The following is a 19541-nucleotide window of genomic DNA, read 5'->3' on the forward strand; positions in this document are numbered from 1 at the left end:
GATGCAGAAGACGTTTACTATTCCGGAACACCTGGTTCTTTTTATACTTTTTATTGGTTCGTAAATCTGTATTTATATTGGCTAGGAGTTACAATTACAGTTGTTTTGTAATCATGTCGGTATTCTTTGTTATTTTATATACTAATATTGATGACTAGGGGATTAATTTATTCTTTGACATACACTACATGAACAGTAACACGAAGCACGGATTGGGAAACTCCATTTTCATATTTGACAAAATATGACTACAAGAAAAAATAGTTTTCACAATAGAATTGAGGGGAAACCTTAATTAGAATACACTGTGTATTTAACGCTATGTAAGTGTTGTCAGATGGCAATATATTGTACACGAGAAAATACTAAACGAGATGCGTAGTTACAATACGACGTCTTATCTAGACTTAAATCGAAAGCAAGATTGGGCAAAACCGATTTCGGTTTATATATAGTACCATAACGGTTATTTGAGTCGATCTGTTGGTTTGTCTATAGTATCCTAAAACGAAAGTAGAATTGATTGCATTAGTTTATTTATAGTAGCTTGAACCGAAAGATGAAAAATACATGTAAAACAGTATATAGCATACGTATGAAACGAAAGTAGGTAGATATACGGTTATACCATATCGGGCAGGTTAACTTAACAAGGTAAGAATCAAAAGCTTATTTTCACTATATTATCAAGTCCATTGTACACAAATCAAACATAATTATCTGTATAAGTAGTTACTATATCGTTTTTATCCTTATTGTCAAAATTAATTTACGCATTCCAGTTCTGTTCTTGCACAATCGTACACATGGTGATTACGCTATTGTAAATGATATTAATTGTAAGCAGATATAAACATATCATATATGTTTAAATTAATGAAATTTAACAACTTTGTGGATCCGTAATTAGAATATTGTATTTCGTAGACACTGGTTAGTATTACTATAAACAGGACTATAATATCAAACACTCATACTCCTAATACACAAGAAAACTACCTTGAAACGAAAGTTGATTTCCTCACATATGAAAATGGGTCTTTCGTTTGGTTAATATCACGCACAGTTAATGCTCTTCCGCGTCAATTCTAAATCGTAATTGTGAATGAATATTAACAGTAGTAAGTAGAGTATTTTCTTAAATAAATCTTCATCACTAGCCCGCCACCTCTGGGTTGCGAGTTCAAAACCTACGTGGGGCAGTTGCCAGATACTGACTGTAGGCCGGTGTTTTTTCTCCTGGTACTCCGGCTTTCCTCCACCACCAAACCTAGCACGTCCTTAAATGACCCTGACTGTTAATAGGACGTTAAACAAAATAAACCAAACCAAACCAATCCTTAACTAAACCTTACAATCTTGAACACGTGGTATTATGCTATGGGTACGGTTTATGTTTGATAAGTACATTGCTCTTTATTTAATTAAAGTTGATTTTAAAAATATCAGCTAGTACATGTGTAGGAATGGAGGGTAAATCAGATTCTTTTATTTTATTTAACTTCAAAATTCTTCTAGTTACAAACCAAATTGTATATTTTGTATTATTCAAAACAATGTATGTAGGATTGAATGGAAAACCCCGTTAACTTTCAATTTCAAATACAATTTTAATCAAATGTACTTCACAATCACAAAACTACGGAACTATTGATTTAATCATGCTTGTCACACAATAGTTTTTTTATAAAATGTTTTCAGTCCACCACGTAAACAAATGAAATCGTTTGTTACGTCGCTTTTGATTGGGCAATACAGTGGCGTTATGATTTATAGTTCGTCTTTAAATCAGGGACTTTGGGATTAATTAATATTTGATATTGTCAAGATTTCATCAAAATGATTAAGAAATATTTTCAGGTACATTATCATTAAATAGCGGAATGTATTCAAATAAGAAAGGATATATTACAAAGGATTTCCTTGTTATGCATATTGGCAGTCATCATCACAATAAACGGATGATAATTCTAGATTCTCTTTCACGAAATATTGGCTAAAGTAAAGTTATAGATAAATAGCAATACACTATATATATATCATGATAAAACCATTGTTTCAACGAGATGTGAAAGCATGACATCAATAACGTAATATATTTATAGGGCGACTTGAGCACATATAATGTTTGAAGGTGACATGTAATAAAACATCTAATTAAAAGTGAATACATCTTATTTAACATCGCTGTTTTATATAAAACGAGCTGACCTTGCTGTCGGTTTATATGAAACATAACTTGAATACACTAATCATGATTTTTTAAGTTTAATCATATAATTAGTATTGATTTCGTTGTTACAAAATGTATTTAATTGTATATTCCTGAGTTGGTAGGGGTTGCTATATGCATGTAACTGTTTGAACAGGACACTATCCCAGTGGCAGCTCAGCAATTACAACGAATACAGTAAGATGGCGGACAAATCCATGGTAACGGTAGGTCTCGTCAACAACTGTTAGCAAATCATAATTTCATCAGATATATTTATCGTGGCTTTTATAAATTAATATTACCAGATTGCCTTCTTATGATATACAATAAAGTTTAGAGCAAGCTGATCAATTAAACAAAATCATTATGGATTGTTTTGTTGATAACTTGGAGAACTCGCCATTATTTTCGTCAAGTCTTCTACTCTGAATTCAGATAAATCAACAGAATTGTTAAATTGACGAAACTTAATCTTGGAGGCATGCGACATTAACACGCTTGTTTTAGGTATTTGAGCATCGATTTAATCAATCATTTGATCCAAACAAAATGCAATCATATGGACAAAGTGTTATAGCATGTTCGACTAAATGATAACATTATTTTATGCAAAACAATTTTCAGGATGACGAATATCTTTCGCCAGATGAATTCACTACTGAGGAACGTGACCTTCAGAAGGAAATAGCAGGGTTATCAAAACAGATTGAATGTTTGAAAAAAGACAAAGACGAAGCGCACAAGTACATAAAAGATATGTCAGCAAGAATTTCCGAAAATGCAGTAATGGAAAAAGAAATAAAACGACTAACAGTCGAGAACAAAGATTTGAACAGCAGGTTACAAACTGGGGATATGGAGTACGTGAAGTTATGGAAGGAAGTTTTTCCATCAAAAAATAACCCTCAGACGACAACCACAGACAAAAGTGTATCCAACCCTGTACTTATGAACGAGAAGACCGCTGAGCAGATCACAGGTACAGCAAAGGCTAGTGAACTTACAGAGAAATATCACTTAAGTTATTATCTTACTGGTACGCCGTTACCCTAATCATGGACTCAGGAAAAGTACATGTCTTAAATCATGAATATATTTTACACACTACATGTGGTCACGATGACAGCAACTATTAGAATTTTAACCACTGGCTAGCACACAACTTCAACTTCAACTATCACAACTAAGTGAATGTATGTCATGATGAATCGTGAAAAACCCCAATTAAGTCTGGAATGGATTTCTCTCAGACCAGTTCAGAATTTCAGAATAAACCCCACATACTATGAACTTCAGCTTTCTTAGATAGCCGTAGTCATATGACTTACATATATAATTAAATAATCACTTATATAGCCGTCGTCACATGACTTACATACATGTATATAATTAAATAATCACGTTTATTGCCGTCGTCATATGACTTACATATCTAATTAAACAATCACTTCCATACATTTTAACTTGAAGATGCTGCTTACCACTACATAGTTACATACCTAACATACTTTGATGTCCGGCTATATTCTCTATGTTTTCCTATAAACATACCTAACATACTTTGATGGCCGGCTATATTCTATATGTTTTCCTATAAACATACCCAGCATACTTTGATGGCCGGCTATATTCTATATGTTTTCCCATAAACATACCTAACATACTTTGATGCCGGCTATATTCTATATGTTTTCCTATAAACATATCTAACATACTTTGATGTCCGGCTATATTCTATATGTTTTCCCGTAAACATATCTCACATACTTTGATGTCCGGCTATATTCTATATGTTTTCCCATAAACATACCTAACATACTTTGATGCCGGCTATATTCTATATGTTTTCCTATAAACATACCTAACATACTTTGATGGCCGACTATATTCTATATGTTTTCCCATAAACATACCCAGCATACTTTGATGGCCGGCTATATTCTATATGTTTTCCCCTAAACATACCTAACATACTTTGATGCCGGCTATATTCTATATGTTTTCCCATAAACATACCTAACATACTTTGATGGCCGACTATATTCTATATGTTTTCCTATAAACATACCCAGCATACTTTGATGGCCGGCTATATTCTATATGTTTTCCCATAAACATACCTAACATACTTTGATGCCGGCTATATTCTATATGTTTTCCTATAAACATATCTAACATACTTTGATGTCCGGCTATATTCTATATGTTTTCCCGTAAACATATCTCACATACTTTGATGTCCGGCTATATTCTATATGTTTTCCCATAAACATACCTAACATACTTTGATGCCGGCTATATTCTATATGTTTTCCTATAAACATACCTAGCATACTTTGATGTCCGGCTATATTCTATATGTTTTCCCATAAACATACCCAGCATACTTTGATGGCCGGCTATATTCTATATGTTTTCCCCTAAACATACCTAACATACTTTGATGCCGGCTATATTCTATATGTTTTCCCATAAACATACCTAACATACTTTGATGGCCGACTATATTCTATATGTTTTCCTATAAACATACCCAGCATACTTTGATGGCCGGCTATATTCTATATGTTTTCCCCTAAACATACCTAACATACTTTGATGACCGGCTATTTTCTATATGTTTCCTATAAACATACCTAACATACTTTGATGTCCGGCTATATTCTCTATGTTTTCCTATAAACATACCTAACATACTTTGATGGCCGGCTATATTCTATATGTTTTCCTATAAACATACCCAGCATACTTTGATGGCCGGCTATATTCTATATGTTTTCCCATAAACATACCTAACATACTTTGATGTCCGGCTATATTCTATATGTTTTCCCGTACACATATCTCACATACTTTGATGTCCGGCTATATTCTATATGTTTTCCTATAAACATACCTAGCATACTTTGATGTCCGGCTATATTCTCTATGTTTTCCTATAAACATACCTAACATACTTTGATGGCCGGCTATATTCTATATGTTTTCCCATAAACATACCTAACATACTTTGATGACAGGCTATATTCTATATGTTTTCCTATAAACATACCTAACATACTTTGATGTCCGGCTATATTCTATATGTTTTCCTATAAACATACCTAAGATACCTTTGTGGTCAATGCATTGTTTGCTTATATATTATATATTATGTGCCAATATTATTCTGATTGCTGCGATTACGCTGACCCATCTGACAATGTCTATATAAAAACCTTACATTGTTTGTAGCTTATTAAAATGTTTGTTTAAAGTTTCGAGATCCTTGTACCGCGAAATATCGAAGGAAGCAGAAATTAAATAGATGAATCGACAATACATCGTATCTGGACACACACCAGTCATATTGTCGGGTCTTAATTGTTTTATTCGTCACATTATCTGATGATTTCAACACCTGATTTCCTTTCGGTCGTTTTGTACATTACTTTTACAGGCTGTTTAAAAACCTGTAGTTATTATGCAATTGAAAATGGCTTTTTTCCTACTTTTTTCTTTCATTTTAGTTTCGTATATATGTGGAAACCATAAGTTCAGGATTGACTTGCTCTTTTTACATTGGCTGAAAAGTGTATATATTTTATTTTCTCGAATAAAAGGCACGAAGGAAGACCGTATACAGGAGTTTGAAACTGTAGTGAAGAGATTAATGGCGAAATTGAGTGAGGAATCGCAAAGCAAGGACAAATTAAAGAAGAGACTTGAACAAGTTAGGGATGAGAAACAAGCTCTAAATGAAGAAACAAGTCGGAGGATAACAGAATGTCAAAACCAAAATTGTAATGTACCATTTTAACATTTACAAGGAACTGATTAATATAATGTCTTATCATGAAATTTACATGTATTTACTTATTGGAAATAGTAATAATCAACCCGTTCTAATTTGTCAAACGGCTATGTCATCAATACGCATAACATATGTTTGATATTTAACTTTTGGTGGCAAAGCCGTGATATAAACTAAGTAAAAAGATTTGCAGTCTATGTGACCATAATTGACACCCAAAACGTGACATCAATCCATGCCGCGCATGGATATATTCACCCACCGGAACTACTTGTAACTAACATAAATCGTTTTTATGTCAATAAAAAAGTATCAAAAAGACATTTTATACAATATTATTACACAAATAATAAAAAAAAAACCATTGAACAGACTGTGTTTTTTTCGTATTATTTCAATGCACTTTTTTGTTTGCCAATCTGCACGTGACAAATGAATTTTGAAAAAATAGGCTGTTCTATTTGTCGAACCCCATTGACGAAATCGCTAAATAATGGCATTTTTAAGCTAATTTTCAAATATAACAAAACGAATACGTCAAGAATGTAAATATAAGCATTAAACTGTCTTTTATTTTGTGTCTATGGTCGATATAGATGCCAGAGCTTTGCAAACAAACGTCATATTGTGCGCTCACAATATGACGTTTGTTTGCAAAGCTCTGGCATCTATATCGACCATAGACACCAAAAAAAGACAGTTTAATCCTTTAATAACACTATTTTATGATCATAAAATGATATATGACGTCACGAAAACGTTTTCACATTGCAAACTTATTTCCATAGAGAAAACATACCGTCGGAGTCGAAATATGCCTATCGTACTTAAAACATTTAACCTTACAATGTCGTACAATATAACATTCGTGTCTATTAGTCCAAAGGTTCCTGGTATATCAAATTACCGTTCCATAACTGCTATATTTTTACCCACTAATGCAATATCCGCTATTTCCGTATGGTTCACTTTCAAAATGGAAAGTCTGATAATGGATTTTTTTGAATGCATGAGAATTAAATAAATATATTGCAATTTGTTACATGTGTATACCAGATTTATATTTTTGAAAGTGCAATAACTTTCAACAAGTGGAAATTGGCTGTAAGAATATTCTTGAATAAAGAGAAAAGATGGCTACATAAAGCACTGACCCTTCTGAATGTATATATCACGATCTTGTTTGTTGTTTAGTTTTTATATTTCAATTCAACAGGTAAAATACAAGAAAAAATGAGATTGATGACAGCAACTAAGGACCAGCTGGAAAAGGAATTAGAGAAAGAAAAGGGTTAGTGTTACTGCATTTATGTTTTGCAGAGTAGTGACTGATTTCGTCGAGCTTTAATTGTGTTCAATTTCTTAATTTATGATAGGAACTCTTCTAAATTTTTGCTTTTGCTCATTTCTTTAAACACAATGTTTCTTACTGTGTTTTATAATAAATGACGTTTTTTTCTCTCAAAATTATTTGTTAAATCAAAACTACTTATTATGTCACACAACAAAAATAGAAAGAATGATACGATTAACAAAACAATTACAGAGGATCGAGCCTTACTAGTGAAGAAACTGTCGGACCAGCATCGGGAGTACGAGTTAAAACTTGCCATAAAAGAAAATGTCATCTCTATAGATGTTGGTAGTTTAAAACAGCAAGTCGATACAATACGGAGAGAGTTGGGTAATACATTACAGAGAGAGATGAATAATAATTCATGCATTGACATTAATTCTAAAAATATGTAAACCGAGTTCACCACATTCTGTAAGCCATTTCTAGGATTGTGAAGTTCGAGGATGTCAATTTACGATATGAGTCTTAGAAAAATTATGGCAAGTAGCAATTTGAAGTATGTTCAATCAAAGATTAATTCTATAATAATCTCTGTAATAAACTAGCTGTTCCCTATAAATGTATTATTGAAAATTACGGAGCTTATTAAATAATTGATCTTTTGAACCTTCCAAGTCAGATTTTGACATTCCTTTGGGCTGTGTTGATTTAGTGGAAGATTCCTGATATCAACACTTTTCAGTTCTTATTCATCACTAACGAGTCTTAAAAGGACGAATCAGCGACATTGTGTGGTTTAATTCAATTTGACTCTGCTTTATCTAACTCATTTTTTTTTGAAAGATGCTAACATCTTGTGTGCGGTTTGTCCAATCCTTTGATAAGGTTAACGTATTCGCACGTTTACGAAGCGTTTGATACATTCTTTTGAACAGGCTAAAAAATGTCTGTTTATCTTATTTTAACATTTTTCGCCCTTTATCTTTCCTCGTAAATAGCGAGAAAAACAACCCTTGAAAGAACGATACAACGAACAATAAATATGATTAACGTTTGGATATTCTGATATTGACTATAGCAGAGAAATATTAAATAGAAAAGATTTAGATAAAGAAAAAAGGATCCAAACTTATTTTTCGTTTTTCCTTTCTACAGATCTATTTATGCAGCTCCCTGAAATTATCTCAATATTCTTTATGATATCGATCATTGTATATTCCCCGGGGCGCCTTCTTAATACACCTAACTATACAATTACAGAGGAAAAGGATGTAATGCTGAAGAAACTAACAAAAGTTAATCAAGAAAACGAGAAGAGAGTCCTCGCGGGGAACGGAAAGGTCCTCTCGTCAAAAATAGAAAGCTTACAAGAGAAGGTCGACACATTACAAAGCGATCTGGGTAATTTTGCATATACATTTTGTATTCTCAATTTTTGAATTAATTAACTTCCCAGTGACCTGTTCTGAAAATGCCATCAATCAATCTATGTATGTCTCAAGTTTCGTCATAGGTTTACAATATCATATCTCTATAATCTGACTTGTATTGATACCTTTTTACAATATACATACGAAACTCTACTCGTGAAGAGTGACAATTGTATGAAATGAATTATTCTGCAATGTAATATTTCACAACATAACATATCAATGTCAAGAATAAAGAATTCATTGTTATCAAGGAAGAAATACCATACCAACGTACCATTGTACTATTGTGCAATTACTGGATCCTCTTTATGTAGGGAAGGTTATTTTTGCGAATGTAGAAAATTACAATATCCATTAATTTTATTGGTAATATCTTATGTATAAACGAATATGTGATTCGTGCTACCATAGTCTGTAAATTTCTTCTCCAAATTTAATGTTTTACGGACCCATGTCACGAACAAAATTGTTTAAAATGTCTCCATCATGTCATATTCTGGATCCTGGTAGAAAAGAGCCGCGCTGAATGTAAACGTGAACAGTCGGAAAATGAGGAACTGAGAAATCTTCTGAAGGAGAGAGACGGTAACTACATCTGGTCTTATCCTTGTTGGATATTTTTAAGGGTTTCTATGTAAATGTTAAGTCTTTTCGTATGGTGTCCTTGATTTATTTACTCTGGGTGAGAATTATGGTTTTCTTTGCATTCCAGAATTCGTTATATTTTTGTTTACGCATTTAAATCCGTATATAAATAACAGTATCACTAACAGTAATTAACACATTTTTTTCTACAATTCAATCCCTTTGTTTATCATGAATATTAAAAAAAAAAAAAAAATTGAATTGAATCATATGTCAATACACGACAGAACCATGGAGTATTAACTAGTGTGGGATATTAGAAAGTGGAGAATTAAACCACCTGATTTATTTTTTATTCTCGACAGTAACCAAATCCGAAGAACATCGCGCGATGGCTTTGAAAATTGAGGAATTAGAAAAACTGCTTTTAGAACAGAAAATGAGTAAGGAAGAGGAAAAATTTCATGGGCATTTCATACACAGAAAGCATTCTTGCCATATAGATGAGAAATCATGATAAGATATATAGTCATTTGTCAATAATACATTGTTTCTAGTTATTTGTCAATAATATATAGATCAGTTGTCTAGTCATTTTCAAATTATTATTCGATACTTTCAACATTGTTTATTGTTTTTAGCCAACAGCGATGATCGTCATTCCACGGAGTTGACAAATGAGGAACCCGAAAAACTGTCCGAAGAGAAAGAAAACATCAAAGGTAATATTTTGGGGGAAAAATCCATCTTCATGCAGGTACATTGTTGTTTTACGGTCCACCCAATCAATACTTACCTACTCCCGGCAACTCATATTATTACTGCCGTACAGATACAACGCTGAATTGGATTTCCAACCTTTGTTCTATTTGGTTTTCGGCAAGCTTATGATAGAGTCGGATGTATATCGATGGTATTCATGAGAACGGTAGTTACAGAATGGTCCGTTTAAACAAGCAATTAACACTGCTTCTATTAGTATTTTTTTTACTGTGCAAATAAAGCTTCCAACTAGAGTTTGAGTAGGCATGAGCTTTAATTTGTATTTATCCCACTGATAGATGCTTCTGGAGAACAGCTTCAGTCACTGCGATTGGAGAACAATGATTTGAAGTTAGAGCTACAAAAACTACTGTCAGAGAAGCAGGAGCTAACTGGTAATACCATTCTGCCAGAAAGCAGATTTTTTCTATAATATTCTTGTCCACGGGAGCAGTATCAATTAACTGATGCAGCATTTCAATATGTTTATTTAAACAATGACAAGAAACTCATATTAATAACATTTTACAACAAATGTGAAAAAATTATCTGTTGTTACATGTTAGATGGAACTTCCTGGTGTGTTTTATTATGAGACATTCCTTATCTCGGTATATCGATATGTCCTCTTTAACGTCAACGTATTCGATAACCTAGACATTCCTTGTCATTTATTTTGGAACATAAAATGTCTTTCTATGTATCAAAATACCATTCTGACAATATACAACGTTAGTTATAACAAATACAAAAGTGCGTATACGCATATTTGTTGAGAATGATCGTTAAAACTGTCTTTATATGATCAATTTGACAGATGACCTGAGTGAGACCGAGATAAACTTGTTGACTGAAAACCCAACAAAGAAAAAGAAAACAATAGGTAAGATATGGATCTCCGGGTGGAATATGACTAAAGGATACAGCTGTTGTGTGATGATATACCTACCTGTTGTTACAAATGTAGAGACAGTATAGTGTGTTCTACCAGACAGATATAAAACTTTGTATAAATAAAGGCATATTGGTGGGACGTGTCAGATTGATCTCGTTTAAAAATTACAGGATTTTGCTAGATAATTATCGAAATGTGAGCTTACGTTCTTTCCATATGAGACTGATCGGCAGCTGTTTCCAAAGATGTCGATATTTGGATTATTTTGATGATGTCATACAAGGGGAAGTGTTTGATGCACTGGTGGTGTCATTACTTTGTATTCAAAGGCATTTAAAACCAAATAAATTTGAGCAAATATTCCCATTTAGGGGCCAACCTCTATGTCTCCAGAGGTCAAACTAGTCTCTAGAAATAATTGTCCTCCCCTTATGTTTTAGACCAAATTAGCTGTAATCCACTCTTACATTTAAGTAGAGTAGCTTTTTAAAACGAACATTTTGAAGTTTTATATCTCCACGGATCAAATCAGCTTCATTTATTTATTTTGCGTATCCCCAATGATGCTAAAGGGGGAGCAGTGTTTTAGCCCGATGACTACAGGCCAACCTAATTATATATCATATATATTAGCAGATGACCTATTTATAGTACTAAGATCGGTTTATTGGTAAGTTTAAAAGAAAAAAAAAAAAAAAAAAAAATGAAATATATGATTATAGTAATAATCATACCTTATGTTCGTTGATTTAGACTGTACATGTACTATGTGATATAATAATAACACCAAAGTTATGTGGTTATGCAGAGCTAAGACTACGTAGCGCGCGTTGTGGGATGGGCAAAACCATGATTGACATCGTGACCAGAGGGATGCAGACACTTCTCAAAGATAGATTGGTCAGAGAAAAGATAGACCTTCACATCAAACCATGTGAGACCTTGGATGATGATACAGGTGGTCCCCTCTTTGTTCTCTGTCTGTCCAGGTCCATCATAGGAACAAAAGTGAACGCACTGGAGGGAGTACCGGGTAGCTATACATCAATATTTTACGTTAGACTTAGGAGTTGTTTACCTCGAACATATTTACGTCTCTGATATAATCAATTATCTGTTAACATCTTGATGCATTAATATTATCTCTGCAATAATAGAATTTCTATAACCATTAACATGTGGCCCCTGGAGCAAGAAATCTTGTGCTCATTGTTTATGGAATAGATATATAAGACGCTGATTATCATAAAACTAAAGCACTATCAGACTCGTTACCTCTCTCGTGACCTACATGTATCTACATCGTCAGATTAATGTTATCTACAAATGATCCTGATATCATATCATTGTCACAAAATAACATGATACAAACGTATATTGTTGTCCGTTTAAATTTATACATATTTTTTTCCGATATTTTAAAGGATAATTCATAACCATTTACTGACACAATTGCCTGAAAACCGGTTCCATTATTCAAAGTTTATTATCATCTAAAACTTAGCATGCTGTTATCTTATTATTTCAGGGAATAAAGATACTGCCCTGATTATTATCCACTACACTGACAAAAAAGAATCCTTGTCGCTTACCACTGTTGGCTTTCGTGCTTACGGAAGCGAATTACGGCAGCTTGGCGGTACCATAGATATGGCATTCAGCAGAGAGAGTGGTCTGTACGAGTGCGACACCAACAATTCAGCGGTGGAAAGAATGACAACCTTTTTGAAGAAATTTTGAGTTTAGTCATTGTTTATAACTTTAAGATTTATAGTTTTAATACATGACAAACATGGTTTTATTTTTTCCCCAGACACACATCGTGTAAATAAGAATGTGCGTTTTTATCTAGATATGTGTTTTCCGAAGAAGTTTATACAAAACATTTATCATGTCTACATTTACTGTTTGACATTGTACTTTTTTTGGAGGGGGTTACTCCAAATAGTGTACTACTGTAGAATTATTACACCGATTGGTTGTGTTTTAAAATATTATATTTCACTTATTTTATCTGGTGCTATTTATGTTACACGATATGCAAATATATAAAATGCATGAGTATCCATGCCACAAAGGACATCTAAAGATCAAACAAACATTCTTTATACCAGAATCATTAAAATGAACCACATTCCATCTTCTGATGAGCATTTTGGAGATGTCAAATATTTTGTGCATTGGATTTCGTACATTCAAAATTATATTCGCTTTTATGTTGCTTGTTATTGGGATAAAAAATCAATTATAAAATATTACTCAACAATAAATAAGAAAATCTTTTGTTTCGCGACCTTACAGGACAAAACATGTGACTTTTTGAAAAATAAACGTCCACATAAATCTTTGATCAAATATCATTCACGCATTTATTATATGTATGGAATAATAAAGATAGATCACTTCTGTCACTTCTGATTTGTTAATGCATTCTTTCAAAGCTGTATTTATAAGATAAAGTTTGAAAAAAAAATGAAAAAAGAGGCCTAATAAAAAGGGCCTTAACGTCATCTGACTCTCAACCCCTTGTAATATGCATACCCAGTTGGAAGTATAGTGGCACTGTTCACCATTGGGGTCACTGTGGATTTTGGACCAACTAGAAAATAAGCAACACTTGGTCAGGACCATCTCATGGTAATATCAGATACGATAGTGCTGAATCCCACTAATGGAACTTGAGAAGAAGTTTGAAATAAATTTTGGTCAGGAAAACCATGATTGCGCAATCATGTTACAAAATGGAAACCATGGCTGCCGTGTAAAAAGTTTTTAAGAGGACTAAAAGTAACAACACTTTGTTGGCTCCCCTTCCTTCCTTAACATCCTCACCAATTTCCAGTTCAATGGTACCAGCGGAACTGGAAAAGAAGTTTGAAATGTGTTTTTCAAGATGGCTGGAATGGCGGTCATCTTGGATTTCAGAACGACCCGGAAAATAAACAACACTTGGTCAGGACCATCTCAGGGTCATATCAGATAAGTTATTGCCGAACCCCATTAATGAAACTTGAGAAGAAGTTTGAAATAGGTGTTGGTCTGGAAAACCATGACTGCGCAATCATGTTACAAAACAGCAGCCGTCGCAACACTTTGTTGGCTCCCCTTCCTTAACATCCTCACCAATTCTAGGTCAGTGGCACTAGTTGAACTAGAGAAGAAGTTTAAAATGTATTTTTCAAGGTGTCAGCCATGGCGGCAATCTTTGATTCGGAACCGAAAAATAACAACACTTAGTCAGGAACACCTCAGGATCATTCCGGGCAAGTTTCAGCAACAACCGACAAGCGAAACTTGAGAAAAAGCTTGAAATGTGAAAAGTTTACGCACGACGCACGACGACAGATGAACCAAGATGAATATAGGTCGTTCGGGTCAGATAATCTAAAAAGTAGAAAATTATCCTCATTAATTTTGGAAAAAGACCCGTTAAACCCCTTTCCAAAAATTCGTAATTCTGAAAACACTTTGAGAACTAAGATATAAACTAGTTAAACTATTTATAAAAGGTATATTATATTTGCTGTTGTCGAGTTTCTAACTTCATCAAAGATGAAATGGATTATTTTGACCTGTATCTGTTGAGGTGAGAAAACTTAAAAACATCCAATACTCTCGAATTATCTATTTATGATTATCAAATTTAGAGTAAAAAGTATGCAGTTTGTATAGGAGTTGCCTCCCTTGCACTACATTATAATCTGTAATAAAAATGTCCAATCCTTTTGGCAAAAGTTTATGTCAATAAAATTCTTTGAAATCGAAAAATTAAAATTGAAAACTAAAATACAAATCCAAAGAGAAAAAAAAGTTAGAAAAATTCCACAAGGTCAAAAAATGAACATAGACTAAAACTTAACTGGTCTGCTACTGTTGCCTTTCACTATATATGGGTCCATTCCCTCGAGAATATATCTATTATTATATCATGTATAAACATATTATTTGATCTTAACGAATATACCTGACGAATGTATGGTACATACCCTCTCACCAATTATTATTATTTTTTTTTTTTGCAGCCAGTTTAAAATCCAACAGGGGCGCCATTTGATAGCATACTGAAATTATACTTAAACTCTAGACTCAAGTTTTACGGAGCGGTGTTGAATCTTGACTGAAATAGCCAATGCATGATCAGGACCTTCTTGTTTGAATTGCCTGAATTAATGACTTATGATTATTATACGAAAACGTCCATGTCGATTTTTAACAGCATGCACATTGTTTAAGTATTATGACCATTTTCCACTACATTCCAAATCAATGTGTTCATAAACATTTAAGATACATTATTGTTTCCGACTAAAAGTTAAAAGGTACACAGCATTTATATCCTTGTCTCCATATTACATCTTTGTTTTATTTGGGATACATTTCATGACATGAGATATTTATGGAAGTTTTTTGTACTCTCTTGTGTCTTACAATTATTTAAACACAGAGCCGTGCAAACGTAATTGTGCGCCCGAGTCATTCGGACATAATATCGATCGTAAATCGTTACGAAACTTAAGAAGGTCGTAAACAAAGTACTTGATATCGTTTGTGTTTGTATTACACTTATATACTAAATTTCATCTTGCGCACAGGAGGTAAGTTTTTGAATATTACTATCCTTGCAACATCCAGAGTTATAAGAGTAAAAAAAAAAAAAAAACCCAAAAACCACCAAAAAACAAAAAACACGAGGTCCGATTGATATGTTGGGAGCCTCGTATTGAAGGAGGTACTCGAGGATGTTCTTTTTAAGTCCTACTATTATCTGACTGTATAGGGTCGTGTACCAGATGACTGGTCCTATTTGGTTAGTTTATATCGACGAGGTAGCACTTTAAAGTAAACAAGACAAGCGGCTTTTGCGATAGAGCAGTGATCCGAAATTTGTATACAAAAAGTCTTAACACCCAAGGATATCCATAATGATATGGTAGCAACACTAGGAAAAGATGCCCCTTCATATGCTACAGTGGAAAGGTGTGGCCGAATTTGAGCGCGGCCGGCAGAGCTTTGAGGATATCCCCCGTCCTGGAAGGCCTGTCAATGTTGCAACCCCAAAACTGTTAAATAAAGTTCATAATATTGTTATGACTGATAGATGAGTCACAGAAAGATATATAGCGAGTAGAGTGGGCATTTCACAGGAAAGAGTACACATGTACATTCCATTCTGACTGAAGATCTGAGAAAGCTTTCGGCCCTATGGGTACCAAGACTTCCGACATTTGACCAGAAGCACACCAGGCGTACATTATCGCGTGCTAATCCTGACCTTTTTGAGGAAGTTCCTGCCAATTTTCTTCAGAGATTTGTCTTGATGGATGAAACATTGGTCCAGTTCAGCTGTAACTATGTTCTGTTAGTACTAATAAAGCCAAATCCCAGAGCAATCAGATATCTGAATTTCGACCAGAGGCTCCGTTTTATTACCTGGCAACTCAGCTTGTTACCTGGCAACTCAGCTTGTTACCATGGTATTCGGTATCACTTAGAACCTCTTTTTGCCCAATATGAGACAACCAAATTTCGACCAATCAGACACCTCCATTTCATTACCGTGGCAACCAAGATTTTCGAAAGTGTTATGATTGTGTTCAGCATCTTTCAAGCCTTTATGTTCCAATCTTCAATGAAATTGGACATAGTCTAAGTTTTGACCAAGTAGCAGCCTCCATTCTATTACCATGACAACCAAATTTCATCTAAATCAGTATACTAGAAGCCATTATAGTTCATAACCACCAACTGGAACATCTTTGACTTTCAGTTAAGATGAAAATAGCTCATTGCACACCTTGTCCGCAAAGTGTAGCTGTTGAAGAAGTAAGAATAACAATAATAAGAAGAATCAGAAAACAACAAGAGGCCTGTATCTCTCACCTGTTTGATTTGGCCAAACAATTTTTTTATATGGTTATGGGGTTGGAATCTCAACGGTCTTAAAAATATAACCAAGAAACTAAGGCCATAGGGGTGGGGAATACCTCTTGATGTCCAGCAATGCTATATATGGTTATGGGAGTGGGGAGCTCGAGGGTTTAAACTAGTAGCAATTTAAATGATTAAGCTACTCCAAGGAGCAACATCCTCCCCTTACACAACATTAGATCACATTTGTCCAATGGTGCTTCAGACCAAATTTCATCAAAATCCATTCAGGCGTTCAGGAATATAAGTGGTCTAAAGGATTTACCTCAATTTCCCCTACTGGGCCCCGCCCCTCCGGCCCCAGGGGGGCAGCCACAACCTCCGTTTATAGAAGGTTTTATCCCCTAGGCTCAATAATGCTCCATACTAAATTTCAACAAAATCTTCAAGTGTTCAGGACTAGAAGGGATTTGAAGAATTGACCCCGAATTTCCTGTACTGTGCCCTGCCCATCGGACCAGAGGGGAGCCACACCCTCCGTTTATACAATGTAAGATACCCTTTGCCAAATAATGCTCCAGATAAAATTTCATCAAATTCCATTTTGGCCGTCAGGACTAGTAGCGATTTATAAAAAAGTTGACAGATGGACACCTGACCACAACCCTTTGGTCCAGGTGAGCTAAAAATTGTCCCAAACATTGTTTAGGGGAAATAATGATCTCTAAAAAATGACTATACTGTATATTTTTCTTTAACTTTTTATTAAAACGAACAAGTAAAAAAAGAAAAACAAAAAATATGATACACCTCTTGAAGAATGTTTACAAAGCTAAGACATAAAATGTGCACCTATCCGCACACAACCAACGTAACACATATTTCTGCATTGATAATGATGTAGTACATCTATATGGTAACTTAGTATAAAGCTGACTAGGTATTTATAATTGAACACGTTTACAAATCGTCCACGTTGCACCATAAATGGACGCCATACGAAATTTGACCCAAGCGAAAATAATGATTAAGAGTTATACATTGATTCCTGGCTGTGTACTGCCAGTCTCCAAACAAAAACATAATTATTCAATACAGAAACAAATTCAATAGAAAAAATTGCATTCTATAAACCAAGCAATTAAGCTCGGAACCAAAAATAAAAGAAAGGTACAATTTACAACAAAGTCATGGCACATAAGAAATCAATTAGGTTTAACATGTAACAAATGTTAATGGTATTTCAACATATTCTACAAACATTGACATAATATCAAAAGGCATAGGCTTAAATGGAAATGGTTTCATTGGCACAATGAAGTTGATACTCAAAAACACATGCTCAAAATGAGACTTATTCATTTTATGACATACACAGAAAACTGGGACATATCCTGGATTTTGGAAGTGGGGCACTATTTTTTTTGTTTTAATAAAAAAAAAGAAAAAAGAAAAAAGGCTAAAACTGATGATTAAATACCAGCCACAGATTATCAAGTCAACACAATGATTTAGCCTAATGTATCTCAAATTTCAATTCATTCTGCAGGATGAGATAATTGTTCTAAATAAGAATACAACCAATAATTGATGTCTCCAAATGTAATAATTGAGATGAAAACACAGGAGAAACAAATTAAGATGGTTCACTCCTGTGTGGAGTGTACGACATTGGAATGTAAGGCAATTGTCGAAATGAAAATAGGGGAAAATGCCAAACTAAGATGGTTTACTCCAGTCAAGTATGACTTTGGAAAAAGAAGACTGAACACAAATTCTGATATAAAACAGTTCCGAAAAGCATGTTAATTTTCATACAATAAAATCACTGAAAATAAATCTACTACTTAAAGAATATTTGGAGTATCAACAAAAAACAATTGTATATTTACACTGCATCTTTTTGTCTTCAAAACAAACACAAGATATGTATGGTATTTTACATGTAAATGCATTAAAATTTGTATAAAATAACAAAACTTTCAAAAAAACAAAATCAACTATGTTCATCAATATATACATATCACTTTTGAATGACTACTTTTGAAACTAATGTTGTGTAAATCACTAATAGGCAAACAATTTTAGTACTATATGCATACACACTAGTACCAAGTGATTGATAAGAGAGAATTTTGTGAATGAAAGGCAAAATGTGATTATACTATTTTTCCTGCTAAACAAAATCATGAAATCAAATAACAAAGCGCATCTTTATAAGTGAAGGCTATATATAATCCTATTAAATTGTGTAAATGGCAGTATAAAAACTATCGGAGAATGTTTTGTGTAGCTTCCACAAGATGCATTAATTAGATTACAATTTTCGATTTAAAGTAATCAGAATAATACAAAGTGACATGAGGAGTATGGAAGCAACTCATGAAGGAAGGCTGTCATCCAATACTGAAAATAAAGGAAGTAAGTCATCCAAGACTGAGAGTAGAAGGAAGTCATCCAAGACTGAGAGTAGAAGGAAGTCATCCAAGACTGAGAATAGAAGGAAGGAAGTCATCCAAGACTGAGAGTAGAAGGAAGTCATCCAAGACTGAGAGTAGAAGGAAGTCATTCAAGACTGAGAGTAGAAGGAAGTCATCCAAGACTGAGAATAAAGGAAGTCATCCAAGACTGAGAGTAGAAGGAAGTCATCCAAGACGGAGAGTAGAAGTAAGTCATCCAAGACTGAGAGTAGA

General features: G+C 33.8%; 1 protein-coding gene across 7 annotated transcripts; it reads left to right on the forward strand.

Moving 5' to 3' along the window:
• Positions 1–572: 572 nt before the first annotated feature.
• Positions 573–13391, forward strand: LOC117324457 (synaptonemal complex protein 1-like). 7 transcript variants are annotated; one of them, XM_033880316.1, is made up of 14 exons: positions 573–654; positions 2370–2439; positions 2840–3194; positions 5818–5997; positions 7225–7299; positions 7555–7692; positions 8566–8706; positions 9249–9323; positions 9689–9766; positions 9965–10045; positions 10385–10480; positions 10903–10968; positions 11789–12013; positions 12509–13391. In XM_033880316.1, exons 2-14 carry the CDS (start codon positions 2416–2418, stop codon positions 12718–12720), a joined length of 1746 nt encoding a protein of 581 aa, XP_033736207.1. In that variant the 5' UTR covers positions 573–654; positions 2370–2415; the 3' UTR covers positions 12721–13391. The 7 variants fall into 7 exon arrangements, with proteins under 7 accessions (XP_033736207.1, XP_033736209.1, XP_033736208.1 ...); XM_033880318.1 differs by lacking the exon at positions 10385–10480; XM_033880317.1 differs by lacking the exon at positions 9689–9766.
• The last annotated feature ends 6150 nt before the right edge of the window (positions 13392–19541 follow it).

Source organism: Pecten maximus, chromosome 3 (assembly GCF_902652985.1).
Source record: "Pecten maximus chromosome 3, xPecMax1.1, whole genome shotgun sequence".
Lineage (NCBI taxonomy): Eukaryota > Metazoa > Mollusca > Bivalvia > Pectinida > Pectinidae > Pecten > Pecten maximus.

Coding starts and splice junctions, on each gene's coding strand:
- LOC117324457 (XM_033880316.1), top strand. CDS start 2,416: ATGGCGGACAAATCCATGGTAACG. Junction 10,046..10,384: donor AGAGAAAGAAAACATCAAAG/GTAATATTTTGG, acceptor TCCCACTGATAG/ATGCTTCTGGAGAACAGCTT. Junction 10,969..11,788: donor AAAGAAAAAGAAAACAATAG/GTAAGATATGGA, acceptor GTGGTTATGCAG/AGCTAAGACTACGTAGCGCG.